Raw genomic sequence first — 12,139 nt, 5'->3', positions numbered from 1 at the left:
GGATAAGAATCACCACCCAGACTTGCAAATTGGGAAAATTAAAAAGTCTTCCCAGAGTATACAAATAAAGGGTTCTTTTCTGTCATGGACATGAAGAATGTACTCTTTTTTTTTTTTTTTGAAGAACAGATGGAGAAAAATATGATTAGTATACAGAAAGTGGTTTACATCCTAATACACGAATTAATTACAAAAATAAGTCCTAATACATTCAGATTACATGCTTAGAATCAAGTACAGACAAAAGAAACTGAGGGGGGAATGAAGATAACATAGACATCCTTCATTGCCCCTCAGCGATGAAGCATGACGTGCCAAAAGTCTAGCTGCTTTATTAGAAGAACATAATTGTATTAGACTTTGGTGGACTAGCTTGATGAAGTTAAATGAATAATTTATTACTAATAAAAAATTAATAACAAAAATGGCACATAAAACAATGAGATGACTTGTTCTGAGCTAAATGTCAAAGGGCACCTATTCTTCATGGAGATGAAATTATAGTACTAGGCATGATGTACTAGTTCAAGGAACTTAGGTTAATAATTAAATATAAACCACACCTACAAAAATTAAGGCAAGTTGGTTGTAGTGTCATGGGAAGAGAATTAAATTATGGCCAATTGACCTAGCTTGAAATACAAAAAATGGCTAGAATTATTATATTTTGTTCAGTGGCAACAGCCAAATGAGGTTATCTACTCAGAAGCCAGATTCCTAGCATCAAGTATCATTGTAATTGTGGGACAGGGGCAGAACGATTGCAGCCGTTCCTGAAGGTTTTGTGCAAAACGCACAGCGTATAATTCTATATGCATACAGTGTAATTCACTCTCAATAACGTATAATTATAGAACAAATTTTTTGTGTACCCCACACATGCATGATATGAAAAACGACGTACAAGATACAATTTGGACCTTATATATATATATATATATATTTGGTCAAATCTTGGCTATGAACGTTCTGGAACGGCTACCCCTCCTCCATAATTGTCAACCTGATCACTTATCTATTTGGCAAATGCCGGTTGTTTGCTCCATACTTTTTTTTATTAAAGGCAACTACGAATTTTGTCATTTATCAAATGATGACGTTGACCAAAATATAAGCTTCTTATCTCTTAAGGTTAATATCAAACGCAAAAATAAACCTAACGTTGAAGTTGAGAGATTGTACTGCATTGCAGACTAAAAAAAAATAGGTGAAGGTCATGAAAACCAAAATAGTAAAAATTGTATAATGCAGCAGTATAGAGGACTAAAAATTCACAACTGAACAAAGACCAAGTGTATGTAAGCATTTTTCCGACAATAATAGGCCATTTAAAATTGAAAACACTACCATAATACCCATACTAATTACTATTATTCATGTCCTAATTGATTTAACGAGAGCAGAAATATTCCAATCCGAGACAAATATAGTTCAGTTACCACCTATGCTGCTCAGTAGCAACCTAGCAAGAATATTACCCATGCCACCAGGCCACAGAAGTCTGCCCAAGTTGTTCAATTTAAATGGATACTGTCCCTTTCCACATTCAATTTTTGTATTCTATTTGTGAAAATAATCCCTATTTAATCAGCCCAGAAGAGCTCATTTCTCCATACACACAGAAGGGGCGCAATCCATGTTCATGGAGGCGAATACTACAGAAAATGCTGGCAATAATTCTGTAAGGGTTCTCATGTTACCAATGTTGGGGCATGGTCACATATCTCCATTCTTGCAGCTAGCTAAGAAACTCACTGAGAGAGGAATTCACATTTATCTTTGTTCTACACCTATCAATCTCAATTCCATCTCCAAGAAAATCACAGGCAAGTACTCTGAATCCATTCAGCTTGTGGAATTTCATCTTCAAGAATTGCCTGAACTTCCTTCCCGCTACCACACAACCGATGGCCTCCCGAGTCACCTCCTTCCCATCTTTTTCAACTCCCTGAAACTGTCCAATCCTGAAATACACAACATCATAGAATCTCTCAAGCCAGATTTGGTGATCTACGATAAAGCATTCGCTCGGTTTTCAGTAAGTCCTTTGTACACCTTTCCATCCGTTTGGCTCCACATTGTTAGCGCTGCATCCTTGTCATACACATTTCATTTGACATCCAACTCAGGCACCGAATATCCATTTCCATCCATCTATCTTCGAGATTTCGAGTTACGCAGACTTCTTACTACAATTGGACGCAATGCTTTGGATCCTTGTGAAGATTCTCCCATTCCTTTACTGGTTAATACTTGTAGAGCCATGGAAGGGAAATACTTGGATCATCATGCTAGTTCGACGAACCTGAAAGTTCTCCCTGTTGGTCCATTAATTCCCAGTAGTCCTAATTCCACTGGTGAATCAGGTGACGACGATATTGAGCTCATGAATTGGCTTGGGCAGAAAAGTGAACATTCAACTGTTTTTGCTTCCTTTGGCACAATGTATTTCTTGTCAAAGGAAGAGATACAAGAGATAGCTTTCGGTTTAGAGCTGAGCAATGTAAATTTCATCTGGGCATTGGGATCTCCAAAAGGTGAGCAACGTAGGCTCGACGAGATCTTACCAGAGGGTTTTCTTGAAAGAGTGAAAGATAAAGGGAGAATTGTTCAAGGATGGGTACCGCAGGCGAAGATTTTAGGCCATTCGAGTATTGGTGGCCTTTTATCCCACTGTGGTTGGACTTCTACATCAGAAGGCATAGAATTTGGTGTCCCAACAATGGCCATGCCTATGGCCTTTGAACAGCCCATTACTGGTAGGGTGTTGGTGGAAAATGGTGTGGCTATTGAAGTTATGAGAGATGAAAATGGTAGACTTCAGAGGGAAGAGATAGCAAGAGTGATCAAGGACGTTGTATTTGGGGGTGCAGGCGAAACCATGAGGCAGAAAATTAAAGATTTGAGGAAGAAGATCAAATCAGAAGAAAAAGAGAACCTGGATGGACTCTTAACATTGATTATCCAACTTTCCAACAAAAATTCAAGTCACGGTATCAATATTGCAAGAGCATAGTATCTAAAAATTGACTTGGGACTCTCTCCCTCTCCTCCTCCACTTCCTCTTTTACTTTCTTCATTTTTCAAAGGGAGGGAGACCATACCATAGTCTTCCTCCCATGAATTTCATTTTATTTTATTTTATTTTTTTAATAAAGTCTCTCTTAAATTTTCTTAGTAAATGCCACCTTGCCAAATAGTTGTTCAAATTCGAAGTTCATTATTTGTTCATTATAAATTTAATATTTTACATTGGTCATGAAACCATTAGTGTAATTTTAATTTAATGTACCCCAACGAATCCATGTAACATACCCTAATTCTTGTACCTGAACATAAATTTCTACAAATAAAACTCTAACCAAATTGTGAGGCTATCAAAAATCATCTCATCTCTGTCAATTGTTCCAAAAAGTCAAAACTCAAAAGGGCCTAAGCAAACAAAAGAGAACACTACTGCCTACGGAGGATGCTAATCTCTTCTCCGCTCTGCAAAATCAAGAATCTACCCAATATCTTGTCAAAAAGCTTCATTAGAAGCATTTTGTGCTCATAGCAGCAAATTGACTAGATAAACCTGATCTAGCAACAAAATTCTCTGCCTTGTTTTCCTTCTTCCCATTAGAAGCTGATGCTGTCAATGTGTCAAAATTGGATGAAATATGCTCACCAACCATTGCTTCTTTATTGCCTAGGCCTACTTCTCTGCTAGGATTCAAAGGGATTATTCTTTGGCAGTTACTAAACCATTTGGACTGCATATAAGTGATTGTCCTCCATGGAGGAACATGCAGACCTCTTTCTTTAAGTGAGTTCTTAGCTTCTGAGCAAAGGATGGAGATTATCTTGTTCAATTTCTGAGCATCACCAGCAAAGATTGCAGGAAGCGTATCTGTGAGCTCTTTGTACGATGATGTAGGCCTTGCTAATTCAAATTGTGACTTGAAATCAATGTCTAAGATCAGCCTCAATGAGCTGCATTTTTTATCTTTAATCACAACTTCAATGTATTCATAATCACCTGTTTACCATTAGAAAAAGAAGTTTAGATCATTTTGCAATTAAAGTTCACAGAAAAATAGCAGATGGAAGGTGGATTCCTAGAATGTTAGTATGATTTATCTTGTCATCCCTTTAATTATCAAAATTTTTGGAGGTTACATGCTAATTTACTACATCCCATCTTACAAATTTGGATCTTTTGTGTTTTAACACTCTGGTCCTTGAGACTTAAACATAAAAGAGATTATGCTCATAACATGGAAAAATAAATATGCAAAGTTCTAAAGTAAACCAAATAATAATTGTTTAAAAAAATTACTTACCCGCAGGGCAGCCTAAAGTAGTAGGCCAAGAAGTTTGACATAGACAAACACCATGATAACCATCCTTTCTTAGCCTAATCACAAGCCATTTCTTGAGGCTAGTAGTTTTCTCTGCTTCGATTTTGTGCCTCATGTGCTTCAATACACAACCAAGAAGACCCTCTTCAGCTGCAGTTCTACTCGCAACAATCTCCTGTAATCAAGAAAGATTTTCAAACCCTTTCAGAATTACACCAAATACAAAATGATCCAACTAAAAACAGAATTTAGTGTTTAGCACATGCACAAAAATGAATGATCAAGAAACTTAAAATGAAAAAGGGGAAAACAAAATACCTGCAAAATATATTGCTTAGCATGATGATTATTGAGAGACAGATTTTGAGAGGAATAAGAGGGATTTTCTGAAGTTGATTCTGATTCAATAAAATCGTGCACCATTTGAAACAGCTTCTCTTCTTCTAAGCTACCCATTTTTGTTCTCTCTCTTTTTTCCCCTTTCAAGCCCACTTTGTATTTTCTTCTCTTGTTTGTGAACTGAATTGTGAGCAGAAAAGGGTCTATGTTCAAAGCGCAATTTTCACCTTATCCTAAGCGGAATTAAAACGGTGGAGGTTCATATTTATGTTGGCAGTGGACAGATAAGGTCAAGATAACGATGAAAGGACTTTAATTGTGGACTATAGTGACACTATATGGTATATCCTAGGAACTTTGGCTGGGGCACACGGTTTTGATAGAGCATATCCTAAAAATTTTTGAAAAAGGACTCTGAAATTGACAGTTACAGGCCATCCTGGTCCAGAAGCAACCTCAAAATTTAATTTTATGCCTTTAGAGGACATCTTCCCAAGAATATTCTAGTCATAAACAAGTACTAGCAATCTATTGTAGTACATCCATATCTTCTTGCCTAAATTACGTAGTACAAAAGTATTAGGACGTAGTAGCTCAGTGCTTTAAGGCTTAGGATAAGGGCATTTAAAAAATAAAGGGTATATTGACTTTTTTTTTTTACCTTAACTATAGAGACTTCAAAAATTTTCCCAAAATTTTTAAAATACACACTTCAACATACAAAAAAAAATAAATAAAAAAAAATTCCTTCTTTCCTTTCTTTTTTTTCCTCCCCTACCTCTTAGCTCACCACCATCACTACCATCTTTTTTTCTTTTCTTTTCTTTTCTGTGCTCCTTCTATCCCCCCATCTCTCTCTCCTCCACCCGCCACCTGTTTTATCTCACCCACCCCTTCCCTTAGTCATGCACGACTAGGGGGAGGGAGAAGAAATGGGTGAGGGAGAGAGGGTGGCAGAGGGGATAGAGAGGAGAGTAAGAGGAGAGAGAGGATGAGGTGGGGAAAGAGAGAGAAGGGAGAGTGGAGAAAGAAATAAAGAAAAAAAAAAGGAGGTGTCGACGTCAGAGGTGATGGATACTGGCGATAAAGTAGTACCGAGAGGAAAGAAAAGAAAAGGAAAAGAAAAATAAAATGGTTTTTAATTTTTTCATAAAAATTGTGAAGAAGGAGAAAGGAAAGAAATGAAAAAAAAAAGGAAAAGAAAAATAAAAAATTTTAAATTTCTTCATAAAAATTTTTTCTATACCTTTTACAGTTAGTTACAATGATTTTATATAAACACCAAAAAAAAATCTCCATCTAATCAGGATTCTAATGACGAGCCATTTCTTGTCAACGAAGCTTTTAAATGTTTTACAATGTCAAAATCTTTATTTAATGTTAAGAATTTGTCATTAGTAAATTATAAATTGAATATTTTTTCCCATTTTGCAATAAGAAAGCACTAGGCGCGCACCATGAAATATTAGTTCTGAAAGAAATATATAAGTAGTTTGTATTGTCAAATAAAGAAGATAAATTGTCCAATGAAAAGTTAGAGGGCAAACATATTCCTTGTTTTTGTCATTATGTTTTTTAGATAGATACGGACCACCATTTACTTGTATTTTGTCATTTGTTCTGTTTCTTGCATGTTATCCATTTTCAACTTTTGTCACCTGACCGACCTACAAATGTGGTAATCAATTATTGGGGAGTGTCGATTTTTTGATACAATTGATTTCCTTTTTTTTTTTTTTTTTGCACCTTTTGCACAATTGGTCAATTCGTAGTACATTGTTTTCAGTTTGTCTGTTGGCTTGGCTACACATATACGCCATCTGATCTGGATTAGTTTTTGTTGGGCAGGTGGATGAGATAAAAATAGTAGTGTCAATTAAAAAAGGAATTTGTTGCTGACATAATTCTTGAAAGGTCCAGTGGAGTGGATAATATGGGTATAGCTGTGCATATCTTTCATTATCTTTTTTTTTTTATTAGGGATAATTTCAAAAACCTCCCCTGAGGTTTTTATCAGTATGACTAGCCTCCCTTGAAGTTTTAATAATATCATATACCTCTCCTAATTCATATGATTTTGTAACATGTCTGCCCAAGTGAACTAAAAAACTAATTTCATAAGAGAGATAATAATTTAATCCCCTAAATGCCCTTTTGCTGCTATCCTCAACATTAGTTTGTTTATAAATCTAATTTTTGACTTTAATTCAAATTACCCCCACAATTACAAGTCCATAGCAATTACATCATGTGCTTTCATGTCCATATTAAGAATTTCTTTCATGCTAAAATACATTATTCCTTACAAATTTTTTAATGGCCATAATTAATACATAAATGAAAAATTATTTAGAAATCTTATGTAACTCTCTCTTTTTTTTTTATTAACAACCTCATATTGTTCATTAAATGTCACTAACGATAGAAGTTAAATATTTGGTAACAATGTTGCACCTTCAGTTTTAAATATATATTCTTGTTTTTCAAGAAGAATCTGTTATTGCAATTCAAAAAAGAAAAGTATAAAAGTTTTATAAATTTATTTTTATTTTTATAAGTGATACCTAGTTATTATCATACATTACTAGAATTGACTTTTTCAAGAAGAATATATAATTATTACAAATCCGTATAATAAAAGTATAAAAGTATATAATTTATTTTTATTTTTATTAGTGATTCCTAGTTATTATCATACATTATTAGAATTAACTTTTGTAACTTTACTTTTTATTAACAATTAATGTTTTCCCAAGAATTTAGTAATTTATTTTGAAAAAACACCAAACCAATAAATAAATAAATTGTTAAAAATGGAGAAAAATGCTACTCACCCCTAGTTATATTGGTGCAATTTGTAATTGATCCAAAATATATATCTCAAGCAAAGGCAAGGCATAAGAGTTATTTTACCACTATTGATGTCAATAATGGCTGCCAATTAACTGAGAGGGGAGGTTTATGATATTTTTAAAAGTTGAGGGAGGAGCACGGCGATATTGTCCGAAACCTTGGAGGTTTCTGAAATTATCCTTTTATTATTAATCTTTCTTACATTAATAATATATAGGTTAGCTAGTTTGAATGTATATCATATGTGTAAAATTTAGAGTTCAAATTTAAATTAAAATGACATAAACATAGATCTAAACCAGCAAGTAATATATATTGTCAATATATAGAAAAAATTAATTCATTTTCAAATCAACGACTTTCTTGTTTGCAAATAAAGAGGTGTTTTAGTTGGGCTTTGTGAGCCAGCTTTAGGAAGTTAAAATTCAGACCGAATTATAAGAGCAAACTTCTAGCCCATATTGAATTAGACATAAAAAAACCCAAATTGAGCCCTTTTAGTTTGTTGAGTGTTGGTCTAGGACTTTGATGGCCCAAGTTTAAGTCATGTATTTTCAATCTTCAAAAAATTCACTATGTCGTCAAAAAAATCATGTGCAAAACTTTAATCAAGTAAATCAAGTTATTTCATATTAGCAAGAACAATTATTTAAATAGTACTAACTTTTTTTTGGTTAAATGAGAATCCAACCTTGCAAGGAGAAGGGGAAAGAAAGGGTTTGAAAGTTGAGTTAGAGATCCTAAAATGACCTAATTAATGTTCTTAACAACTAAATTGGGTCTCAAAAACGTATTAAAATTTCATAAAAAAAATTTGCACTATTGATACTAAAAGAATTAATCTTTTCAGTCCATTTATATTATAGTTTTCCATTTTGGACCATCAAATACTCCCTCCATCTTATTGAAAGTATCATAATTTCTGTTTTAGAATGTTTCAAAATGTTATCTTATTAAAGTCAAAGTTACTTTTGATTTCTTTTTTCAATGTTATCCCTCCTCCTATCCCATCTCGCCTCACCCCAACTAGACAAAAAACATATGGTCTAGTTATTTAGATCTGGTCTAGCATCTTTGGGCCAAAATTTAGCCCCAAAAGGCGAACCTACTTTAGACCCAAACAAGTGTAATCCAATTATTTTGTACGTTTTATACCTACATGTTACTAAATCCCATCCCTTTCTTCACCTATTTTTCTTGGCTCTACAAATGTTTTGTATGTCTGATCCTTCAAGCTAGAGGTGGCAAAATAGGTGGGATGAGCGGGATTTGCTTGGATTTGAAATGAGACCGAGTAATATGAGTTTGGACCCAACTTTATCCATACATATTTTGAGGCTAATTTGGATAGGATCACTTTAGAATGGTTTAGATTGATCCCGCCCAATATCCAAGTCTATTTTTCATATTCTTTTTTCCTTTAATTCTTTTTTGTTTTTATATAAATTTAATATTTTTGATTTATTAAATTTCTTTTAGTCTTATTGTGAATTTATATTTTTCTGAATTCTTTTCCCCCACAAATTTTCTTTTATTTATTTTCTATGTATATATTCCAATGTTGCTAAATTATAGTTGAGGAAAAAAATAAATCCTATAAAAGCTTAAAAGAACTTGTATTTATGAGTACAAAGAAATGGCATTTAGAACTATGAGCCATCATAAAACTATCAATACTAGACAAAATATTTTCTAATAAAATTACAGAGTAATGACTTTCATATTACTCCTAATATTCATTTTGATTAGTATTCTACTAGAAAAGAAGTTCAAAACCATTTACAAGCCTAAAAGAGCCCCCACCAGCCTTGTTTAGGCATTCTTCGGTCTAACTACGCAACCATTGAGTTCGCGTGTCAAAATAAGAAGTTTCTTTTGACATATTTCAAATAGCACTCTAAATTGAGACTAACGACAGAATTTTTACGAAAAAAAGGGAAAAATTTAAAAAAACTGATTTCTAAGGGACAAAAGAGTTCAAGAAACTAGAGAGGGGTTTTGAGCATAATTACAAGGAAAAAACTAAAGGACCTAGGTGAAAGAATAAAAGTGATTCATTTGGGTCATTAAAAAATATACAACAATTGATAGGATAAATTTTTGATGAGGTACTTGGCCCCAATGGGTACCCAAGAATTTCCCAAAAATTCCCATCAATTAATGGGTATGAATAGCATTCGTCCCATCTCAAGCTTAATATTAAAATTAGAATATCCATCTCATCCAAAGTCCCTTTGCGTATGAGTAATCCGTTGGGGCTTGAGACATATTGCCACTTCTACTTCAAACAAAACAAGATTTAAAATTTTTCTTGCCATTCAAATGCCATACATATGGAGTTTTAAATTTATAAATCAGAAGCATGGGGGATAAAAGATAAACTTCAAACTGTTGCAAAATGAGAATTTAAATAGTGATTTATATTCTTGTATTTCATGGTAACGAGATATTTGTATTTTTCCTTATTAATGAATACTCCTATGTTCTAATATTAAAGTCATTTTTTTAATATTCAATTTCTTATGGAAAAAAATATATAAATGAGTTGGCACTAGATTAATTTACATATATAACATTTGAATTCAAAAAATTCACTTGGTAGATGTGTATTTAGAATTAAAAAAAGGCAACTTTTTCAAATGACAAATTTGCAAAGCAACTAGCATTTTCTATTAATTTCAAAATAACCACTCCTGTTATTTTTTTTTTTTTTTTATGTATATTAACAATGAAACAGAGGGAATATCCGAGAAAAATGAGAGCACTTGAACCAAACAAAGACAAGTGAGATTTCAATCCTTTACCACTTGGCTGGCGTTAATATCCATCAACCACTTGAGATCCTCGGTGACATGTTTTCTATGTCAATCCAATGCCACCAACAGTGTTGCGCCAAGTGTCATGTTATTATTTACACTTGTGTTAAATCAAGCCAAGTTGAATTATTAGAAAATTAAAGTGTAAATAATAACAAGACACTTGGCGCAACACTATTGGTGGCATTGAATTGGCATAGAAAACATGTCACCGAGGATCCCAAGTGTCCATCAACACTTACCTCACTCTTTTTATCTTCCGCCAGCCGTTTTAGTTTCAGTTTCAGTGGCATGGGACATCAATCATGCACTTGTGCTTTTGTGAAATGTAACGTGCGTCAGGCAGGAAAAGTGAAAGCTTCTTAGCCAAAGAGGCAGACATCTAGCTCAGCTTCTGCCCAAGTGAAAGCATGTTTTTCTTCCAACCTCTGATGAGATGAGCAAAATTGGCTATACTATATCTTGAATTTCGAAATGAGTTGTGATCTTCTGTTACCCTGTTTCCCTTTACAAGTTTATTCTGAAAATAGGGCTTCTTCTTCTCACTCGCTTCAACTCTTTCAAGGCTGTTAAAGTTAAAGGTGATGATTGAAAAGATATTTTTAACAAATATAAACATGCATTTCAGTGAGATTTAAAAGGTAAAGCTGTTTTAGAAACAAAAGCTGTGGACTTGTTTACAAGATTTGTTGCAAGCTGAAGTGCACCTTGCAGAAATTCTTTATTCAAGAGACTCAAAAGGCTTTATATCCTTCCACTAATTTACCTAACTTGTGTGCCTAAATGAATTAGGAGTCATCAACAAAGATAGCCCTCTCTACCCTACACTTTCAAGCATGTGGACTTGTTTGTTTCCTTCTTGTGTATCGCCAGCTACTTAGGCTGACATTCAGAACATGAGGATTGCTTTTGAGTTGGCTGTCCAAATTATGGAACATGCGACCAAAGGCTTTTTAAATCACATATATGCTTTCAAATTTGACTCCCTAAACTGTAAAGTATGCTGTAATCTTTTTCTTCCTACCAACTTTGGCGTCCTATCTTTTGCAAAACATGATCACCATGTCTGCTAGTCTAACCAGAATGGCGTCAGGGCTTGCTTGACAAATAAGTTCTCACATTATTGTATCTCCTATCTCTAGAGCATTTACAATTTGTACCTGTATCAAGACCAACAATCAAGGTTCCTCCAAGAATGAGTACATTTGATAGTCATGATGATCTGAGGGATGGCACCATCCGGATAGGTCATGGATTAAGTACTAACATTCGATATTTGCTAGTAGTAACTCGGATACTGCGATAACATATATTACTAGGAGAGTTTTCACAATTAGGAAATTGGTTTTGGGGTTTGTCTAACGAGTGTCTAATCAGTACTCAATATAAGTGGCTAACGAGTGTCCTAATGCAATGCAAAGAATGAATGTATGTCTATTTGAATGACAAGTAGGCGTAAATTAGACGTACTATAAGTGCTCATTAGGAACTGGTTAGAAAATCGAGTGCTTTAGTTATAGATAGGATTAGACATATTAACGCATTGGCCATTTCAAAACAGCATAGTCAGTTTTTACTGAACTTTGACTATAAGTCTGTGCTTGTAAGCAAGAATTCTCCAACCAAATAAACTCGCAGAAAAGGGGAGATATTGATGCTGTGTTGTGGAGATAATGCACAGAAGACATGCAAGTGTGGTATCTAAAATGATGCCTAGCATATAGGAAAACTTGCAGATTGCTTAAAATGTCCCTGTGACAGAACAGTCTTTCTGTACCAATACATAAT

General features: G+C 34.0%; 2 protein-coding genes across 2 annotated transcripts; one reads left to right on the top strand and one right to left on the bottom strand.

The window, feature by feature from the left end:
* Positions 1–1,270: 1,270 nt before the first annotated feature.
* On the bottom strand, positions 1,271–4,967 carry LOC113700980 (uncharacterized). The gene is made up of 3 exons (XM_027221407.2): positions 4,662–4,967; positions 4,326–4,518; positions 1,271–4,021 (listed from the first exon to the last, which is right to left on the bottom strand). Exons 1-3 carry the CDS (start codon positions 4,797–4,799, stop codon positions 3,534–3,536), a joined length of 819 nt encoding a protein of 272 aa, XP_027077208.1. The 5' UTR covers positions 4,800–4,967; the 3' UTR covers positions 1,271–3,533.
* LOC113700636 (beta-D-glucosyl crocetin beta-1,6-glucosyltransferase-like) lies at positions 1,643–3,016 on the top strand. Its single transcript, XM_027221101.1, has one exon. It carries the CDS (start codon positions 1,643–1,645, stop codon positions 3,014–3,016), a length of 1,374 nt encoding a protein of 457 aa, XP_027076902.1.
* Positions 4,968–12,139: the final 7,172 nt, after the last annotated feature.

This window comes from Coffea arabica, chromosome 7e (genome assembly GCF_036785885.1).
Source record: "Coffea arabica cultivar ET-39 chromosome 7e, Coffea Arabica ET-39 HiFi, whole genome shotgun sequence".
Taxonomy (NCBI): domain Eukaryota; kingdom Viridiplantae; phylum Streptophyta; class Magnoliopsida; order Gentianales; family Rubiaceae; genus Coffea; species Coffea arabica.
The sequence above is the reverse complement of the archived record's forward strand: the minus strand, read 5'-3'. Positions and strand labels throughout refer to the sequence as shown.